We start from the raw sequence: 23,022 nt of genomic DNA, 5'->3' as shown, positions 1-23,022 counted from the left end.
CTGTGGGAGGCTATCGAAGGGTTTTCAGCAACCTTGTGAGTAGTGTACCGTGTCGAATTAATGAAGAAGTGTTATGCGGATAATTTATGAACTAGTGATGAGCGCCAACCAGTAAAACGCAGACTACGTCATCTAGTCAGGCTTGTGCATTTGAGTTCCAGCCCATATTTTGCAACTGGCAATATTACGTAAGACATTGGGCGACGGTATTTGAGTTTAGGAGTCCAGTTGTAGCACCCTTTCGGTGCCTAACTGCCATACCACCCGAAGGTTGCACGAGGGCTGGGATACTGCCAGGTCGCCCAAGCCTAGACAAGGGAAGTCGAGAAGCAGAGGTCGGGTTCGAACCACGAACCTCCCGGTCAGTGAATTCGCGCTCTAACCATTTGGGCCATCTCGCTCTCAATTTAGTGGTCAACTACTGGAAAATCGGGACCACTTATTTGAACGACCTGTCTGTTTCAATGAGGGTGATTATTCATCGACATGGTGTATTAATGATAAAGAATCCAATTTGGTTGGCAAAACGCGAATTCAAGCTCACATTACTCTAGTTTGAACAGCCGTCCACCTTTTCTGGTGAGTTCACCTCAAAGAGGGGAAGCACTGAACTCGCGTTCCGTTCTTCTTAATGGAACTCGTCAGCAATGCATATTCTTGGCCGTGCTGGGGTTTGAAATCCGGAAATTCGAGGTGAGCGTATTACCATGACTATACCAGCGCATGTTGGGTACATCAGAAATTTTCACCTCTAAACTGGCGAGCATGTTCACACTGTGATGTGACTGGTTGGCCCGATGACTCCAACGACAAATCGGTAAACGTCCGGTTGTGCTGATCGATTGGACCGCCTGTCAAGACGTCCCAGTTAGGTAACACCACGGACACTTTGGAGCGTGCTGGACAATTTTGACCAATGTGAGCATCGATTCCGCAAACCCCGTAACCATCCAAAGCATGCGAATCCCCGATCCGAGTGTGTCGATGATTGCACAAGAGTTCAATCAGGCAATGTTGTTGCAGCCAGGGACAGATGAGTATGGAATTGCAAATTCGCTTTACTGACTCTATTAGCATGACTTCCGAGCCAGAAAGCGAATACAGCGCCCCAGGGAATTCTTTGTCGTCGAAAGTTCTGCCCAACTTAATTTCAACCAGTCTGTCAAAAAAGGTAAACACCCGGAGCAGTGTTACGAAAAAACAGAATGCAGTAAATTTTTTGAAGCGTGTGCGGAGCTCGATCGAATGAATCTTAAAAGTCAGCACGCATCAGGACTGAACCCAAAATTTCCATCAAATCGGATGAAAATAAACCATCAAGTTGATGACTTCATGGCTGTTGCTCAAACGGCAAAAGATTATTTGGAGTAGCCTATCCCACAGATGAAGTCACGCGGTTTGATTCCTTATAAGTTCAATGTAATTAATCCCTACCCGAAGGAAGCCAAGCTCTAAAAATAGACCATTGTGTATTTATGACGGATAAAGTGACAGGAAGCGATCAAATACAGAAGAACGATACACCACGACAATCATCGAAACAGGAAATGCATTAAGAGACAATCCATCGATTTGAACGAAGTTGCAAAGGAAGCATGAAAGACGCAGTAAAGTAACACGGAAACTCATCATGAGGGTTTTTGAGGGGTTTGGTCAGCATTCGGTGCAGTGACAGGGGCAACGGGCGGAGGATTTTGGACAGCGGCACCACCACCACTAGAAGGCTTCATGTCAAAGTACGATTTGGCCGAGTCAGGAGGATTGTGAGATGGATCCGGTATCCCTTTCACACCGTTCAACACGTGCATCGCTTCTTCCAAGTCATGGTCCTCCTTAAACAAAAAAGTAAAATCAGGCTAGCTGGAGCAAGGCATTCTCTGAAGCATGTTTGGACACGCTTGAAAAAAATTTGGGTGAACGGAGCTACAAAAGATGAGCATATTTTCCGTTCCAAACCAACATCAAACCAACGTATTCTGGTTCAAGTTCGCCAAAACATTGGTCACTTATTCAACCGATTATTCATTCATTTGTTCAGTAGATTTATCCAAGATGTATCACAGCACATAAGTGCGATAAAATGAGATGAAACAATTCCCTTCTCAAAGGTTAGTGGGTTACAATTGTGGCTTTTTAATTGATATTTCGTTTTTTAAATGAAGCAACTCTACGCTGAAGTGCGAAAGAGCTGTTACATCCCTATTGGAAATCAGCAGCAGCTCGCGATTCACGAAGCGCTCGCGTGTTTCAAATCATCCGCGCCTGTGATGAGTTACGCTGAGGATTCCAAAATTAGCCAATTGGCTGGATCAACTCGGTGGATGGTGCTACCAATCGACCAGTGATAGGCTAAACAGCGGACCAGGTTTGCGAACTAACAAGAGGTAGATCAGCTAGTGCAACCATATTGGGTCATATTTGCCGTGGACCGACTTTGACGCCAACCTAGTGAAGGTAACACATTAAACAGACAAGCATTCCAGCGTCAACCGAGTGGTCAAGAGGACAACTAAACTCAAGACAAACAATAGAATTCAGGGTGGGTGGGGTGTTCTGTAAGAGAGACAGTCATCCTGAAGCGCCGCAACTACCCTCTAAATTATAAATTACAGTACTCTCGATGGTGAAACACTGTCATTGAGGAAACAATTTTGCAGGGATAGAATTGTTCCCGTTGCAGCGGCTCATCGATAAGCGCTTTTTGGTTATCCTCCCCAGTTGCAATGCCCAACTTTTCTACGCATATTTATTGATCGAACTGTCAACACAACTTTATATAATAGCACAGCGCGGGGGGAAGATCTTGATTCGTTCACCCGATAACACTAATTAACTGGCGAGTCTAGTTGACTTGCCTGACCATCTACAGATCCAGGCTTACATGAGTTTACAAGTTTGTTTCCTAACTGGTTAATCCATTTATGAAGATTTGAGTAATTTCGTCAGATCATCACAAATTTGGCACCGAAACAATCGGTCTTTAGCCTTACTCCACAAAATGCACCACGTGATACAGCAGATACAGTAACCCGTTCATCGGTCGACTTGAATAGCTGGTAGTTTCACTTTGGATACATACACTGGAACTTTTCACAGCCGCAATATCGATTGAAGGCAGCAGAGCTGATGAAACAACGCACAATCACTATCGGGTTCTACATACGATTGTTATCATTGTAACCTGAGGATACATCAACATAACTAATTAACTCATGTGTTCGTTTATTCGAGCTTAGGTAGGCGGGTAAAGGTTCATCATTAGCCAAAGGGTAAAATCAATGTTCAACACCGGTGCTTCGCTGTCGTACAGCCATGATTTATTTGAAACCACATAGATACGAAGAAGTGGCGAACATCAGGAGCGCTGGTTTCATACTAAATGAAGATGATTCTACATTACGCTTATCCGATTCGGTGAAGAAACTGTAATGCGGTTCTTATTGGTCACACTCAGACAAACAAACATCACCCCGGTGTCTCACTTTTCACGGGAACGCAGGTCAAATTACTTTAAAACTGGTGTTTCACTTGGATGATCAGATCCTACACCTATCAGGCTTCTATAAATCAGGTACTTTTTAGGTGTAATGTAATGCTTTTGAGATTGTTGGCTACACGCCAAACTGACAGTTCATGTCTTTCATCTGCTTATCCTTTGCTAGTAATTCGGTCATGTTAACTTCACCTAGTAGTTCGGCAGTGGCACTTTCCGTCTTCCGTAGAGCTTAGAGGAGGCAAGCGAACTGTGCCAATGCCAGATTCCCCAAGCCTGGACAATGAAAATCGAAAATAAAGTATTGGGTTCGAACCAAGAAAGTCCTGGTCAGTAGCTTCGCACCTCCATCTAGAAAAACTTGATGACCAACTACATGAGATCCACAATGGTCAATCACAACCGAATGTAAATGGTGCTGTTGTGGAAAATGCTTGGACATATTTCGGGGGCAGAAACTTTGAGCACTTCTCCGTGATGTCTAAACAGATGGCAAACAATATAACACTCTATGTGTTCATCGTAGAGAATGTCAGTGGAAAGCCATCAGACCTCGATAGCTTCAATATTACTTTGCCAAACACACTTGATGATGCATTTAGCTGACTCAGTACAATCAACAAGCAAACCACTAAATATCACAGAACGCATTCCGCAGGTAGTTGTGTTGCTGTTTGTAAAGTGGTCTGACCGCTTCATGCCTCCGAAGCAAAGCACTTTGCTGTCCGGTAGACAACATGGTAAAGGAATATTCTGAGACTTGAGCTGGAGGTTAAGGCACGAATGTGATGACCGGAAGACCCGTGGTTCGAACCCGACCCCGGCATCTCGACTGATCTTGTCTAGGCTTGGACAACCTGGCAGTGTCCCACGAACCTTCCAGTCAGTAAATTCGTGCTCAAACCACTGAGTCATCTTGCCTAAGAAGGTCAGCTTAGGCATAAGAGGAAGCAGCGAATTTAATGGAGTGAAGCCAACTCATGCCCAGGTGCCAGATGTATGTGCGCGTAAGGATAGAGTCTAGTCTAGGAAAACATGACATACTCGAGCTGCCAGGTACAGAAAAGCGATGACACATCACGCCTCCAAAGAAGAAAAATAGCTCGGTACTTGTACGAGCCTAGCTACTAACGCAAATATGGAAATAATGTTCGTGCGTTCGTTTTTTAATGTTCTGCGTCTCTCCATTACTACATAACCCACTTCAGAGAACGCTAAACAGACAACCAGTTTTTTCCTGCCAGTGGATACGCTTAGTTGTTGGAAGTAACATCCCCTCGAAAGCCAAATGCTACCGAAGGTTTCAACATTTTGGGAGTAGTTTTGGCGAGATTCGAGAACTAGTGGAGCTGGAAACGAACAACGGTATCTCTCCGTGATGTCAAAATGTAGTTCAGGGAAGAAAACGTCAATACTATGCGAATGCAAACTGGTCTAATCACTATAGCTAACCAAACCGAAAACTCGACGAGGGAAACTTACAGGGTGGAGCTCAAGTTGCTGCTTCGCGTAGTCCAGCACATATTTGTCATCGGTTTTCTTCTCAAAATCAGGTGCGTCCTGGAGATCCTCGAGAGGCTAAAAGACAGGGAGTCAGAAAAGAACGTCAACAGAGAAAACGAAAACCTCAAATGGCAAATTCAGATTCGGACAATCCCAAAATGAAAAGAGCAAAGCGTAAGAAAGGGTTCTTTGCGGCAGAGGCCAAAATTTTGAACCAATATTTAAAATTAGTGATCATACCATCGGTCAGGATGAAACCAGCGGTCTGTTTGTGAGTGCATAACCACAGTACGGTTTGTGAGGTGCACATTACTGTTGGTTCCCAGCATGGATGAAAGACAATACCGTAGTTTTGGATTTCTAAAAATAGGTCGGAGTGAAAACGCTGTAATCTCATCAACACCCAGACATTTTAGGTTACGGGTAATCGAGAAAACAATTAAGCTTGTGAGAACCACGACAGTGACACAGACTATGTACTTGTAAGGATTATTGGAAGTAATTGATCACTGCCTGATTACGCCGGTCAATTCCAGTTCGCCCGCCTGAACTGCAATCCCGGAAGTCAAGTCTTTGAAGGACGCTAGGCTTCGGTAGGATATGGTTGCATCCAGCTAAAAGAGCCTCGCATCCTTATCTAAGACCACTGTAGTTTCGCTGAAATTCCTGGAACACTCAACGGAATGGAGGATATAAATAGGCCATTCGCAAAGGTTGCTGATGTGGTGGTTGGAGTAATGTCTCCAAAAAGCGAGCTCGAAAATCTGCTTCGCACTGTCCGACTTTTTTTCACTGGAAAATGAGTGACATGTCTGTAATTAGATAGCATTGCCAAAAACCGAGCTTTGTTACGCCCGATGGCCAGTTCGGAATAGTATCAAATATTCGTCTTTTACGGAGGGTCTCCTAACTCATGAACGAGTACTTCCCCATAGTTTCACGTGTTTTTTAAATGAAGGGTATGACAGAAAATGGGCATCAAACGGTTCATTCTGTTACCGTCTATAGCACAAGTGGCCCTCCATCTTTGAACCAGATGAGCGTGGAAGAATTAGTTCTTCACATTCACCACTGTACGATCACCAATTGCAGTCTTTGTGAATTACTCCCTCTGCTGATGCCAGCCAAGAGAAGGAAGTAATGATGAAGAAACGGGGGAGGGAAACACAGGCAAAGTTACTCCCGGTCAATCTGCGCACCTCGCACAAATTGCACTCAGTTTTATTCCTCCGATACTGTACCGGCAACAGAGCACAACTTTTGGCCTACTTGTTGCTGATTTCATAGCCCTCTGTACGTCCACCTCATTCCAAGTATTGGTAGAACAGGCCTGATCGTATTAATTGTTATTATTATTATTATTATTACTTTATTATTATTATTATTATTATTATTGCGTTAAATCACTCCAGTGCATAAGACTATCTATTCAACAACCGCGAACTCCTAAACTACACCGTTATCCCTAGACATATTGGTATTAGTATTCTGGCAAATAAGATAATAATCGCTCTGCTATAACGCCTTTCAGGTGCACAGCTGCCACGCCACCCGAAGGAAGCACCAAAGCTGGGATAATGCCAGGTTGCCCACGGGTAGACTGGGGAAATAGAAATGCAGAGGTCGGGTTCGAACCACGGGCCTTTCGGTCAGTAAATTTATTTGAGGAAGAACATCAGCAAATCCTAGATAATAGTTAATTAACAACAGTGAGAGAGATCAGTGTGAAAAGAGGGTGAAAGCCAAAAGTCTCTGAAAGATTAATGTCTCAGAGAAAGTTCGTTTGTTCGTTTCCTAGGGAATACTGCATCTCTCCACATTCCATCAAGTACGGTGGCTCCAGATGACCAAGTTGACCGCATCGTAGCGGCCAATCAGGGTGAAAGCTTTACCCAACTCCCTAAATAGACGCCAAATTTGAGAGGGGTGGACTTCAGAATGTGTCATGACACGTGCCCATGCTCGATGGATGAGAAATTTCAAGCTTTACGAAAAGATTTAATGTGAATTCAGTCCAACGATCCCACGAACAACGGAACCAGCAGCAAGGACAACTGTGGCGGTAGCAGCGAAAGTCGGAGGTGAACTACACGAACGAAAATCGTTAACATCTGTAATACAAGCTCGTTTCTGTACGTCAGCCATTGCTATCAGCCTGGGCCGAGAACCCGTAACGTATTCAGTGCATAACTGTCCCATTCCTTATTACATCCGCGTTGAAATAGCTAGTTTTATCAATACCTTCCGATGCAAGGCTGCCCTATCATCTATGATTGATTTTCTTTCTAAAATATCAGAACTGCAACAACTGTAACAAACGCACCTTTGGGAAAACGATTACTATTAGTAGAATAAATCGTGCAGCTCTAGCACGGTACCTAACTGCCATGTCACCCTAAGCAGGCCCTAGGGTTGGTTTACTACCAGGGTGCCCAACCTTAGACAGGGGAAGTCGAGATGCAGAGGTCGGGTTCGAGCCACGGACCTTCTGGTCAGTAAATTCGCGCTTTAACCACTGATAGTAGAAGGGGGTGGGACTCTGACACTTCAAACTTTCAGACGGCATGAGACAAACCATTAAAAGTCGCTCAGTTTCGCATACTTCGTTTCACGGCCATGTGCATCGTTTCAGTTAGAACAGGTCCCGTCCCAGTAAACAAAAACGAAGGAATATTCTTCCGCCTGACATGAAAAGAATGTAGCCGAGCCAGTGTAGCCGGTGCAGCCATGTCAAACCTTTCAAAAACGTTCGTCCCATTCCAGTATGTTACTTGGGTGTTCCCACGAAACGTGCTCATTGGTCGTTGGCTTGTTCGCTGAGCTGGGCAATTTGGCTGCCCAGCTACGACGGCGAGGGACGCCAAGTTCAAAGGTCACGTGGGCATCGGCGAATGAGGACACGGGATAAAAAAACAACCAATGGAACCGCCCGACAGAATAACTAATCGCGGTTAAAGGTCATTCCCGGCTACCAGCACGTCGTATATCAACACACACGTAACACTACTGAACGCAAAACCACTAACCCACCGCTACGCACAACTACGCACTGATGATGTCACCTCGATTGGTGATGAAACGTTTGCAACCAAATTGCCCAGCTCAGTGAACAAGCCAACGACCATCCACGCTACCTGAGCTACCGACATTCTCCCCTGTAGAAAACGTGCTCATTGCTTTAAGGCATCGGCATTTAAAGGGAAGCAGAACTTCCAACTGTCGAACTTCATAACATTGAAGTAGTAGAGGGGGCCAACTGCAGAACAACGGACCCTTGGACTTTACTGACAAGCCTAATTCACGTCACTATCAGCAAACAACTAGAACACATCTTCGATCGGGGAAAACAGAGAGGTGATTTGGGGTCCACTTGTTTGTGGAATGTGAATGACACAGTGCTTCGGGCAAGAGAACAGTTTGCATTCTGGTCTGGAAAATTGGAAGAGCAACAAAACAGAAAGAAGAGGGCGAGAACAAGTGTGCACTCACCATCCATTCATCATCGTCGTCGTAATCTTGCATAGGAGAGAGGAACTCTGCGAGTGATACCTTTCCATCATGATTGTGATCCATACGTTCCAATAATGCCGACCTCATCCGACGCATTTCCATATTTCTCAAAGGTTCATGCCCCGTTTCGTTGGCCGGATATATTTTTTCGATCTAACAAAGCAGAAAATTCGTTTCAGTCCACTTTCTCTCAACTAGCACTATATCAACATGAAGAAACACAAGAGTGATCCTATGCGTGAAGCCAGAAACACCACGTCTTTTGTATTCGGAAATTGCTTTCACTCATCCAATCAAGCGGATCTATCTTAATCTGTCGACCCCATTGAGCCTCGTTAACTATCTAGGGATAACTGCCTTTCCAACTCCAAGAAGCAGTGCGTACCAAAAGATCACCTAGGCCATCTATGAGGCGGATAGAACGCAAGGACATGGGGAGTACTCACCTGCACAGGCCTCCGTACACAGATTGACGCTGCCGTAGCCAGAAAACGAAATAAGTGGTTACAACACCGTGCCAATAAGCAAGAGCAATATGAGCATTCTTGAGGACTTCTTCCACAGAGAAAACCACAATCACAATTACCAGTGGTGTGATTTTTCTATGCTTTGAAAAAGGCTCGAAATCCTTGTGTCATGGCACGCTGGACTTCAATCCCCCTCCTTGACAAGTGCGCTACCTGTCCAAAATCCTTACAGTACTATGCTTTTGATTTTTCTTGGTAGCTGCTTTGCGCTGTATAGTATCAACTCACACGTCTGGATAGCAGAAACTACTGGGTTCTAAGCTGGCTACAAGTGAACCATGCATGCGGTGTATACTCGTTAAGGTCGGAATTTTTTCTAAGGTTCAAATCAGTTGTTAGTCGTTAGCTCGTTGAGCTGAGCAATTTGGTTGCACCATTTCGTCACCAACAACGATGGCATCATCATTTGTGTAGCCTAGTGGAGCGTTCCGTCTGTAGTTGTGCGTCGAATGATGGTGTGGGTTTGTGTGATTCTGGCCAAGACCGATTTTCGATCATGGCTGACAGTCTGCTAGCTGACTCATCAGCCCGTGTTTCTATCGACCGACATCCACGTGGCTTTTGAGCAAACTGAGTGGGATTTTTAGGAGTTGCCCCAAACTGCAATATCTTCCAGTAGGTAATGAAACAACCGATCCCGAAGGGAAACGTTTGTTGGAGAGGCAGCTATATCATCGGCAGAAAATGGACGCATCACAGTGGTAATGGACAGTCGAACTATAATAAGAAGGTCAAAGAACCGCTGAATGATACAACTGCCTAGGAGTCGATCGTGACACCACTTCAGACCTCATCAATCAAATCAGCAGGGCACTCAGGGAAACTGTCAGCATCACACGAGATAACCATCCGACAGTGACTGAAAAACGAAGGCCAATGACGTCAAAACTGCAGAAGCTCCATCTTGCCAGTCGTTTCACCTTCATATAAACGCGATCGCAAAAAGAGATTAAAGACGGTCGATCCCCCGACCAAGGCATACGGGCAACCAGCGAGCTTTTGGACTTGCGTGGGAATGTACACCTTAACTTTGGGTAACTAGAGAGACTAAAAAGAAACCCTCGATATCGAGATTTATCACACAGGTTGTCATAAAAAAACTACCGACAATCGACTTCAAATTATAGACCCACCATGCAAACGACCCCTTCGTCACCGTAAAACTACACTCAGTGCGAAATGCGCGAAAATTGTCCAATAGCACTACTTATAAATAACTGAACAACCGTCTACCAAAGATCGACGTACTGACGAACTGATGGAACTAATGAGACTTATGTATACCGGGGGAAAAACACGTGTGGGCAAGATAGTCAATTACAACAGCAGTCACCCAACGAGTCACAAGAAGATCCCCAAAACTATTTCGACAGAATAAAACAACCAAGCGCGAAGTCACTCCCTGAAGTAGTAATAGGTCACAACTCGGAGCAAGATTGTTAGGTCAAAGTGGAATCATGGTGGCTACTGCGTGAAAACTGATTTGAAGGCTGAATAAACCACATTCGTTTGTATAAAATGATCAGAGAGAATTTCGCATTAAATGAATATTATACAGCCATCAGGAGCCATGACCCACTATCCAAGACCAAGTGTTACAAATTGGACTGAACAAGTGGAAAAATATTGGTGCGCGGAGATACAAGATAGGCAGGAGTATTCTTGAAAGCACCAATTTCCAGGTCGAAATGGGTCCTAACTAGGCACTAGTGTGTGCAACAAATTGGCCACTTAGCTGGATTGATCCAACGGAGCTGGTTATGAGTAAGAGACAAGAATACCCATTAAGGTCTCGTAAGCAAAGGTCACCGCGCAAAAACAGGAGTTCAAGGACAGAGCTCACCTAAGCATCGATCAGAAGACCGTAGTTGAGGTTGGACTCAAACCAGTGAGAAGTTAACCTGACGGACCGACCACTAAGACCGTCAAACCACCTTAGAAACAAGTCAACTCAGTTAGCCTAATACAAAGGCCACGTGGTTCAATAGCCACTAAATTCGTTCATCAGGAACTTGCAGCTATTGGAGGCGGCGACCCAATCAGTTGCTTGATTAAGCGGAGAATCGGGAGGGTACTCACTGAAAGCAAAGCTTTGATGCAGACAGGTCATTGACTGTGAGCCCTGTTTGTGGTTGACATTAACCGTCAGTGTTTCGAGTCCCTGCGTATCTATTCAAAGAGCTAATAGTTGCCAACTCAACTGGTTCGGGCTTTTAGAGTTCAGAGATTGTCCGCTTTTCGGCTGTTTCCACTGAGCACCCTGCTGAGCAAAGGGGGTTCTGCGAGGTAGATGGTAATCTGGTGTTTGAAATACGCGTCCTAATCAGAGTAACCTGTGCAGCGTAATCAAGTGGCTTTTCTCGGTGGGGGGAAGGTCTTCTTTTACCTATCGTATTTCGACCCTTGCGGTATTAGAGGCAGACAAAGACCAGCAGTTTGTTTTGGGATGTAGTGACCAGAAGTCGGGTTACCAAAGCGGACGAAGGAACACCTGACTTGAGGGTGTGATGTGACAAGGGAACAAGGGACACTATTGACAAATTGGTGTAGAGAGCGAGCTCGCCTTTCATTCTGAAAGTAGGTATTTCCATTTGTGCATAGTTACCTTTGGATGAAGCTGTCACTTGCATCAATCATAGCCATCTTTCCTACATTGTTTATTCACAGGACATCAACGGCCTTCGTGTGGTGCGACGGAGAACCGACATTGACCAGGTAATAAATGGTACACATTAACAATGTGGACTGTCATGTTCCTGATACGTGACCTCTCTGTCATTGTCTGACATGGTTTTGCGTCGCTATCTTGAAGTTCATAGTGAAAGGCCATACGTAGATCAGATGAGAAGTTCGCGGACAAAAGTCGAAAGTAACGCGAACGAATTACCGAGGTTGGAGGAACCGAAAACAACGCGTTCGTTCCAGTCGTGGTAAGTTGACCATGTGAAGCCATGCTGAGGTCATAAATAGCCCAGGTCCCCAGCACTACCGATTCAAGAATTCCAGGAGGAGATGGGGCGGAAAACCCTAGTGGGTGGAATTTTCACTGAAAGCAACACGCCAGACATTTCTACTTAGATCCGTCGGTACCAAAACAGCTGCAACAATCTAACTATCTAAACGGAACATCGTAAACAAGTGATTCCACTGGATTCAGTCGAGTCGCTCATTAAAAATAAATTAGTGTGTAAATAAGTATAGTTCGTAGACTGTACTTACTTCATGTTCAATCAAAGCATTGATTTCATGTGAATCCAAGAATTGATCATTATTCAAGTCTGTGGTAAACGGAGACGAGGTTAAATTACCAAACGGATTAGGAGCAAACAACGTGTAAGCGTGAGAATCAGGGGACTTGCCCCAACCACGTAGCAATCACTGCAGCGGTCTGGCAGGTCAGCGTCAAGAACAGCAATCATCATTTTTTTTGGTTTAACTACCCCTTGGCTGCATATGGTCGATGCTGCCACCCTTCATTCCTCGATTTATATGAACAAAACCATTGTATTGTATAATGATGTATGTATGTATGTATAATGATGTGTGGAAAAGAAAGAGCTGGCACAATGGATTGGTCCAGAACATGAATTCCGGATTACGAATGCCAGACTGTAAGCTACTCACAAAAAGTCAAATTTCCATCTTCAGAAAAGAGCGGGTTGAATGCACTGAAATCTTACTTTAACTGTGCCGTTGGAGACTTAATGAAAAAGTTGTGCCCAAGGTAGAGTTCGTGTTTGTTTCCGCAACCGCTGCACAAGCTTCGGTTTGAATTATTCTTTAATGAGATCGAATCTTCTTCGACCCATTCTGGCGATCACTGCTCTACTTAATCTACTTTGCTTTACCTCACTTCGACTATCTGCATGAGGATGGGCCGGCTTCTTGAATGTATCGAATCACATCAACTCAGATGCAGCGGTCGGTGGCGAACGTCTCACAGATACTGACACCGTGTTGGCTACTGTGACTTGGGCCATAGAACGTAAGACTCAGACGTTCACTATCGGTCATAGCAGTATCGATCCAGATTTTCGGCCAACCAACTCGACGAGAACGCCATTCTTGGCGCGGTTTAGGAGCAATACGAGTTCTGACGATATACATATGTGGACGAGGCCTCCGTACTGGTCGATATGTTGGTGGGGCGGTAAATTCGGTAGTTCCTGGTGGAATGTGTTGCATGGCAGTGGAGTGCGCGTTAGTTTAGGGAATTTGGCAGCTCGTCTCCTTAGCCTGGTTCGGTAACGGCACGGTGCGAGATTCGAACCTTCTGGTGAAGTAGGATGGTTCCCAGGTGGCTCGTAGTAGCATCCTGAATCGCATCTACTGTACGCGACACTTGCATATTGACATCATTGGGCGCTAATAATAAAATGAAAATCGTTCAGCAGTAGCACCCTTTCGGTGTCTGGCTACCATGCCACCCGAAGGAATCACGGGAGCTGAGATGATTGACGGTTGCCCAAGACTAGACAAGAGCAGTCGAGATGCCGGGGCTAGGTTCACACCATGGATCTCCCGATAAATAGGCATGCGCCTTAACTATTGAGCTATCTCGAGTTCATTGGGCACTAGATGATATGCTGTGAACTGTTCTCAGATGGCATCAGAGAGAGATTGTCGCTTAGCGGGGTAACCGAGAAGGACAGAGGGACGAGTTTTCAGTGACACAGCTCACCAAAGGGGATCAAGAGGTAGGAGGAGCAGCTTATCCGGTGAACAGCGTTCCCACACATCTGGCCAACTGCGGGTGACCAGCCTCTAGTCTAATGGGAGAGAGTGAAAGCCTTACCAAAGCTTATCGTGAGCATGTAAGCTTTGGACTCATGTCCAACCCAAAAAAAATCAATTGTGCATGGGGATGGAAATTTAAGACAACACAAGCGCGTCGGCAAATACCTGCTTGTTTGTTTACCCATAAGCAAGAATTGAGATCCAAGAACCTAATCAGCAAGCGAGGATGAATGAAAACAATGTCATGCACGAGAACGCTACAACAGGTAACTGGTCATGTGTGCATGACAACTCACACTTCTACAGAGGCAGGATGCATCCTAAATAAGCATGGTTCCCCATTAAAGCCTTCCACCGCCATTTCCCTGAAAAACACTGTCCTACGAACATGTGTCCAACTCGAGCATATGCCGGGCCTGTTGTCTATATTGTATCCGTAAACTTCCAGTGGTTGTTCATTCAACCTTTTTTTTCAAATTGTATGCCAATGTAATTTCTGTTTAACGTGAGCGAAACATAAACGAAAACCGTTTGTCCAGTGTGTCAGTCGTATCACCACGAGGTACTCTGCCATGTACTCTGCCCGTTGAAAGAAATATAAAATCGAGAAACGAAATCCGAAACCCGACCTCCGTCAAGTAAAACAACCGAAACAACAGTTAACATTTTTCGCTGACAGATCCAAAGCGAGAAGTGTTTCTTAGTCAGTCTTGCGCACAACCGACAGAAGAATCTGGTGAAACTAAACTCTACAGTTAAGAAGATAGTGAAGTCAGCAATCACAAAGATAGAGGATTCGGCATCTTCAAGTGAACGGTCAAAACAAGAAGTATGCGTATATCCTAGTGCGCTGAAAACGTTGAACTACTGGTGTCGGTAGAGATAAGTAGACACAAATTCGACAAGTGGATAGACAGAAAACGCGTGGCAATCACCTGCCAATTCACACGTGCTGGTTTTGTTTTTGACAATGCCCTACACTATAGTCAAGTAAACACGATTCCGAGGCTCATTGTTAATGGTTATCATACAGCTATGACATGATACGGTACCTTGACAATTAATGCTAAGAAGTAACTAATAATAACAATGACAATAATAAGGAAACATCAGTAAGAGAGAGCATCCACTTACCATGCTTTTTGAATAGCATGTTGGGTGAATACGAGTCATCGTCCATGAGATCTTCGTCGCGCCAGACTTCCTGAAGTTGCGGTTGACTACCCTGAAGTCCAACGGAAAATATGATCATTTCTGAGGCTCCAAATTGGAATTAGTAGCTACCGAACAGCTAGCAAAGGCAACCAATTGTAAGTAGCCAACCCAATTTCATCAAGCTGTTACACTCATATTTATCAATAGTTGACCACGTCAAACAGTCAAACTCAAATCCAGATAAAATCTTTTGCCAAGAAATGAAAGTGTTTTTGTTTCGCAAGTTACAACTTCATGTTCACTGAGAAACCGAGTAAGAAAGTCTATAGTAATTGTTTAAATTTTATACTGTCAAGCATGTTCGCACAGTAATCGTTCTTCAACCAGCGAAACTATTATCCCGTGATTAAAAGCGAATTCATCTAGCACTAGAAATCTGCGGTGAATGGTTTTATGCGTGTTCTCATGATGTCAGAACGACGTTGCACTACTCCAGGATAATGTCCGATAAGAACGACTTTTAGCGGTCGGATACAATGGATTTTTAAGTCCATACTGATTAGCCACCTCGCAAGGCTACCAGTCTAACACGAGACCCAGAAGTGGTTGCTGATACAGTGAACAAACGAATCTGCAGTACTAATGCATCCATTCAAACTTTTCACTGGATCTTTAGAGCTACGGAAATTCGGACTGCTAGAGGGGAAAGGGATACTAGAAGGATAAGGCAGCGGCTTCCAAGGATAATCACACTTCCTACTAGAGTCGGCATCCGAAAAACGCTCGTTTGTCTTCTGATTACACCAGTCAGGCAGTGGTTGACATAACTCTATGACGATTTCCAATCCCCCCTTGCAAAAAAAGTACAAATCCTGCTAGTACGACGGGTTCACTTTCACGGATGGAAAACGCAAGAATGTGTAACGGCCTCATTTTCCCCAATCAGCCCTCAACAAACGAATTACCACGTTACTGAGTTTCGTGTGGGTTGATGTAAGTGGGGTATCGTCTCAAATCATCCTGAAGGAAAAAACCGACATGGAATTACGTCACTAAAAACATGTTCAACTGATAAAACGACAGGCCACTTGGTTGATGTGAGTTGGTGTTCATCGTTGTTCAGCTGTTGGTAGCCGGTAAATTAATAGAACTTTCAACCCGCTGCTGATCCCTCATCCCTCACCGAGAGCCCCCAAAATGCATTGATAGCATTTATCTTGTCAGTAGGTATTATGTCACTGACGTCGTTCAGCAGACCTGTAACCTTATGTTAGAAGATACGTGGCATAGATCGGTCATCGTGCGTAAACGTAGAACGCAGAATCACGACATAAGTAGTTTGAAAATAATACACATATCAGAGGCCTGAAATGTCCGGAGTTAATTCGGCTGAAACACCTCCCGGTGCCATGCCATCCGAAGGAAGCATGAAGGATAGGATACTGCCAGTTGCAAAAGCCTAGACAGGAGCAGTCGAGGTGCTGAAGCTGAGTTCGAACCACGGACCTTCCGGTCAGTGAGTTCGCGCCTTAATCACCGAGCGGTCTCAAGCTGCCGAATTATTTGTGGAAAAATGGTGTCCGGACGATTCGATGATCAGTGTATGATTTGACAGAGAATTATGAAAATCGTGACCAACATCTCGGATTCCATGAATGGGCAACCAGGGACCCAATACATTGGTGTTTGATGTCACTAAAAGGTAATCTAGTTTGGTAATCAACGGCAACCTTGCAAAAAATTGGTCTCCCTAAAGTATATTCATCATCATCTCGACTGCATATAAATAGCATAACTATCCACGTGAAAGTCCTTAGCCATCGTAAGACAGAAATACCCGTTGTGTCTAGTATAGGCCTATCCTTTCGCCATTCAGAGAACGAAACTATCAAATTTGCTGCAGGTACCCAGTTTACAGACGAGTTGAACTTATTTGAGTTCCGAATTCACACAAACCATATAGGGATACAATGGCGAAAATTTGTTCCGCGTTTCGCAATTCTCATCAGAAAAAAGAATGCCAACTAACCGGTTCGTAGACAGTTTCATGTTGCGCTCGTTTGAGAAACTCTTCTTTAACCTTTTTGGCATATTCGGTACGCTCTTCGGGTTTCAGGTGCACATACTTCTTTACCATTTCCAGCCTTTCGCTTGCCAACTGACGATGCAACTCCTGAAAGTCAGCTTCACCCAACTCTTTTTTGAGCTGCTTAAACAGAAGGATAAGTGAGTAAATCAGTGGATACACCAAGAAAGGGTAACATGAAGGAATTTAGAAGTTTCTCGCTAAAAATAGTTGTTGTAGTTATGTGAAAATCGTGGCGGTGTGTAATGCCTAGCACTGTATACTTTAGCACCATACCAGTGAACTCATCTTGTCCTGATAAATAGTTGACTAAACTGATATCCTCATAGCACCCCTTATTAAGACGCGTCATTGTGGGGCGAACGTTTAACTGGCCTATGAAAGAACCCAACAGCTGGAAGTCCACTCCGGACAAACCGAAATATCTTATGGCACGCTCACAAGTAATTAGGACAAGTCGGACAAGTTCACGTCAGCGAAACGCAGTCCCGATACTGAGGAAATTTCCGATTGTTGGAAACTGGCAAGTTTAAAGTTGGCATCTGTGAAATGTCCACAAATTTTCCGACCAAACATTTACAGATCAGTTGTCGGTTGTTAGTAGATTTCCAGAAGTCGCGTTCAAACTAATCTCGTTTAAACAGTTGTCCTCTTATCCTTTTATCCTCGTGAGTCGATTTCAAAGAGGGGAAGCATTGCACTCGAGGATCGCTCTTATTAGAAATCATCAGCAGTGCATATTCTTGACCGTGCCGAGGTTTGAAATACGGATATCTGACATGTGAGGTGAGCATGTTAACACTACTCCACACGGGTATAGTGGACATATCTGAATTTTTACGTCTGGACAGGAGAGCGTGTTAACGCTTGACCGATGTGATCGGTTTGCCCCACGCCTTGAACGACGACCCAGTGACTGTCTTGGTAATGTAGATCAACTGACCCGCCTGTCAGGACCTTCTAGTCATCATCCAGGAAGTCATGTGGCATTTTAAATTCTTGACCGTGCCGAGGTTTGAAATACGGATATCTGACATGTGAGGTGAGCATGTTAACACTACTCCACACGGGTATAGTGGACATATCTGAATTTTTACGTCTGGACAGGAGAGCGTGTTAACGCTTGACCGATGTGATCGGTTTGCCCCACGCCTTGAACGACGACCCAGTGACTGTCTTGGTAATGTAGATCAACTGACCCGCCTGTCAGGACCTTCTAGTCATCATCCAGGAAGTCATGTGACATTTTAACTAACAGACAGCAATGCAAACGTGAAAAACCTAGTTAGACATACAGCTCATTACCCCCACTCACACGATGTGATCTCAGACACCCGGTAGCCTTACTTTGTGGTTTTTTAACACGGGATTTGCTGATTCAGTCTTTTATCATCCAAGCCACCGGAGGAAGACTGCTATCTCGTCTCAATTCTGGAGGCATATTTTCAGACGTAGTGGAACACTAGGGAATATGCTCGCCGAACTAAGAATCCTGTTGGATGCTCAACACTTACAGCTCCCAGTGCTTGGGTGAAATTCAACCTCATGTTTGCTCACTACTGCCACTTTTCCTTAAACAGCGCTTACCTGTAGGAAACGGTACTTCTTTGAGCCTACGGATCATGAGTGGATGCAAATTTACACGCCCCATTCGGCTTTTAAATTTCATATACATTGTTTATAGTTCGTGTAATTCGTATTATTATAGTTCGTATACTGAAGATTATCACCCTGATACACAAGTCTTTCCAAAACTTGACTTGTTCACGACAGGTCTACGGGTATTAATACATCTATGATAAAGCATAGATAAACAATGCGCAGCAATACGAAACACAACATCGAACTGCACCTGCAGGTTCACCGCAAGACCACACTACCCATTAGCGTATTGTTTGGTCAAATGGTGTCAGATCCCCAAAAGTACCGCTTTATCCGTTGTCCGGGCGTGGTATCTTTTAATGACTTGGACATTCATAGTCATACGTATATTACACAGAGTATGCGACAGCGGTAGGAAAACGGTGGAACTTACAACTTCTTCGCTTGGCTTCTTCTTGGGGACTACGGGAACGCCAAGTGCATGGAAAATCAGAAGTAATATCACGCCACAGGACCTTGGTAACATTGAACCGTCGGGTCAGAAATCAGGATAATCACTGGGAATGATTGGCCAAAGTGCTGGAGTGAATAAGAGAGTCTTCAATTGTTTAACTTTCACTAAGGAATGGCAGCAGAGCATCAGTGTTGAATAGCGAAGCTATTCTACCAGTGATGATGATAATGAAGGGAAACAGTTCTCGGAACATCAAAAAGGGTGTACCAGCGAACATCGAGAACTCCCGATCGGTTACGTATGGAATGTAAATTGATCGGCTACATTAAGCAGATTAGATGTGCAGCGGAGTTACTTCCAAATTTTGTGTAATACTATCATGGCCGACAGCTCTGCAACCTGTAAACTGTCTGTAGTCCTAAATACTCACTATCTGACGTGATCAAAGCAAGGAATCCTCTTAAGTGAGCTCTAGATATTACCCGCCGCACTTGGCACATATCATTAAAAGCCCAGATGTGCTAGATCGTACTTATTCCACTAGCTGACTGGCTCTGTAGCACTTGAAGCTCATCAACCGTTGTTTGATCGAAGTTACCGATTATGCTAAACTGCATCGTTTAGCCGAATGGCTAAACCTCACATGCAGTGTTTGTATGTCTGAATCTAGATCAAATGTAACCGGACTGATAATTGTCCATATGTCTAGCCTAAAGCCATCACATTGTCATGGTGGTCGTGGTTCAGGATTACCAGGAAGGCCAATAGGGAGCAGCCCGACGAACAAAACGGAGTCACCTTACTGTGAGAAACTGTTACAATGCGGGCTGGAGGTAAAGTCGTAGGATGTTCTGTGACAGAAGTGCACAGGCAGTAAGATGTTCCCTCCGGGCGACCAACAATCTCACACTAACGGAAGCAGTGATGCTACCTTCCCTCAAGGAAGGACGTGTTAGAAAAGTTCGGCCATCCAAACATCACATTCCGATCGCCCAACGGATGACTGTGGCCGCCGGCACATTACTCACTAAGGTCAGGATACTTTTAAGGAGCTTGATGCTGCTTAAAAGTCGCTTACTGTGGGCAGCCTCACTAGAAGCCAGACAGTTATGCCCCATTCTACGTGTATCCTCGCCCTCTTTCCAGATGGGAACACCTGGGCGAGAAAAACCAGTGGTTAGTGACACATCATTAATAAGATGTAGAAAGACGGTGTGACAACACTAAATTACAGGCTAACCACCCTGCTTCCGGCGATACAGAGAGCGATGGAGTCCTTCAGTGACGATGAAGTAAGGCAGTATGCCGAGAACACGTGACGCAGTTCCATGCAGCGCACAACTTCTGTCGTCACATATTACGTCTCACTTACTGAACTCCAATGAAGAATGGACATCAATCGACGGTTGGAGTGGATGTGACAAATTTAGATGTCGCCGAGACATCATATCGTGTACGTGACGAAGACCTATTGTGTGAAATGTTTGCTACAGAGTTGCAGTTGTAGTTTGATTAAGATATCACTCACAAGGAAGAAGACACCTGGTACAGGTCTCCGGACGAACATCGGGTCCTGTCAAGGTTGCACTACCGTAGTATTATCTACCAACACCGTATCATCTTTCTGTATGCATCCTGCACTTAGGAAGTTCAAATTCATGCCTCAAGATGTGGTGTCCGAAAATGCCCCTTGAAATTCCGGAAGCACTAGAGGTAGTGCAGAATTTTATCTATCCCGGTAGTTGTACTAACTCTGACGGAAGTGTGCCTGATGAGGTCAGAGCGAATCTCAAAAGCCCGTTGGTCACGAAGAGACTGAACCTTACCGTGGTGAGACGGTTTGTGTACCTCGTAAACCGCGCGACACCCGCAGTCTTTCATTCCGGTTGGTCAGAAGTCTGATGAACGCAGTCCCCTGATTCTCCGGGTTTGGAAATGGAACATGTGTGGCGACGTGTTCCGTAAAAATGATAATGCACTTGCATTTCCAGTCAAATACCAATGTCTCACGGTCAGACTTTTGAGCCAAAGTCTTCGGTTGAGGGCCTTAATCATCCTGGGGCGAGATGGTCCAAGTGGTTAGATCGCGCATTTAGAGACCGGAAGGTCTGTGGTTCGACCCGACATCTGCCTCTCGACCTCCCCTGTCTAGGCTTGGGCAACCTGGCAGTATCCCAGCCCTCGTGCAACCTTCGGGTGGCATGGCAGTTAGGCACCTGAAGGGTGCTACAGCTGAACTTGATCATCCTCCTGCCTGGATGTGGGCGCCCAGGTTAAACCATTAATTGCATACAAATGAACTCATGCCATATCGGCCGTCGAGTTGTGTCGCCAGCCGGGTTGCCTTACTTGCTGCATACAAGAGAACGGATGGGCGAAAACGCGGTACTGCTGACGCCTCCCTTCCCTCTTTCACACAAATTCTCGAATCACGTTTTCTAATTTGCGTCACCTGCTGCGTCAGAAAGAGATCAGTTGGTCCCAAGGCTCATAAAACGCAATGCATGGTACGAACATTGGCGCTGAAATCTTTTCGAACACTTTTCGTCCAGTCCGAAACGTGTAGGAACCAGGAAGGTAATCTTCCTTTCAGATTAGTGCGGCACCTTAGGCCAGGTCAGAGTGGATTCCACAAGATCCTTGCGTATCTAGCTGGGTAAGAGCTTCTTGGCGGTACATAAAAAACTTGGGAAAAGTTGGATAACCAGGCGGATTGATCCTCTAGAGGCTCGTAGAGAGATGGGCAATTGTCGACTTCTCCTGTCTAGGCTTGGACAACCTGGCAGTATCCCAGCCCTCTTGCAACTTTCGGGTGGCATGGCAGCTAGGCACCGAAAGGGTGTTACAGCTGACTGGGGGAGGGTAATTGTAGGGATGAATACGTGTCAATAACTAGGAGTTACTGGTCGTATTTTTCATTTTCTATTTTTGTACCCTTTTCTTCCTTCGAAGTTTGTTTTTCATCAGGGGCAAACAGAACAAGTGAGGAAGGCATCCTGAGTACGTCAACTGCGTCGCCCATCCAGGACATAAGAGGGGATTAGCCTCATCGAACGTGTTCAGCGAAGATGTCGGGAAGACGGCTGACAGCGTGGAACACCTGAGAAGAGGAGAACGTCCGGAAATCCTTTACCTCTTTTTCCTAAACTGTCATCCTCTCCGAAGTGACCTGGTACTCCCTTCGTTTTTTTTAGCAATATTTGGCCGTGTTCTTCATTGTTGATCCGATAAGGAGATTTGCAAGAACAAAGCGTACACTTTTATTGGGCAACAGTTTTCCCCACTTTATCTGGCTGGTGGGTGGAAAAATATATTTCAAATCCGTCCTCGCTGCATCTAGCACTCTGATGGGTTGGAAAATCAATTTCCCAAAAACATGAGGTTACGATGACTCCTCTGGACACAATACAAGAGGAACTATAGTGGGTCAATGTTCAGCGACCAATGTTGCATACAACCGGTACTTACACAGAACCCAAAAAGTGACCGGCTTCCTAAAGCTTACAATACAACTGCGAGCACGTTCGTTGGACGAATGCGTGGCGAGGTTGCTACCGCCCAAAGGACTCCGAGCCCTGATTGGTCAGGGTGTGGATCAATCAGAATCAAGCATTTTTGGCTTCTCGTATTGTCTCGAAATCAATGACTGGTGAAAAACTCTACAGGCACTCCATACATGCGTATATGAAAAGTATTTCGTCCTCAAAATTAGAGGCTGTTTAAATTCACAATATTTTCGACATTTCAGATTGGTCGGGCGGGATGGCGTTTGCTAGACACAACAACTGGTAGCAGATAGACCCACTACGTCAGCTTCATTTGAGTAAGCCTATGCAAAATGCACGGCCTCAAAAAAGCTTTCCATAGACGTTCTAATGTGACTAAGTGTAACTGACGGGCAATTTGCTTGGACAGTGACTAAACCAGGCGGTCCCCCATCGTCCTGCATTAGTAC

At 45.0% G+C, this 23,022-nt stretch overlaps 1 protein-coding gene across 1 annotated transcript; it reads right to left on the bottom strand.

Moving 5' to 3' along the window:
* Positions 1-1,459: 1,459 nt before the first annotated feature.
* On the bottom strand, positions 1,460-22,566 carry T265_05017 (hypothetical protein; the record flags this gene model as incomplete). The annotated part of the gene is made up of 8 exons (XM_009169907.1): positions 1,460-1,832; positions 4,976-5,071; positions 8,486-8,659; positions 12,253-12,311; positions 14,905-14,995; positions 16,955-17,131; positions 19,047-19,192; positions 22,536-22,566. 7 exons carry the CDS (start codon positions 19,137-19,139, stop codon positions 1,629-1,631), a joined length of 894 nt encoding a protein of 297 aa, XP_009168171.1.
* Between the last annotated feature and the right edge of the window lie 456 nt (positions 22,567-23,022).

This window comes from Opisthorchis viverrini (assembly GCF_000715545.1).
Source record: "Opisthorchis viverrini unplaced genomic scaffold opera_v5_88, whole genome shotgun sequence".
In the NCBI taxonomy this organism is placed as follows: domain Eukaryota; kingdom Metazoa; phylum Platyhelminthes; class Trematoda; order Opisthorchiida; family Opisthorchiidae; genus Opisthorchis; species Opisthorchis viverrini.
Note: the sequence above shows the minus strand (reverse complement) of the source record. Positions and strands in the feature narration are given on the sequence as shown.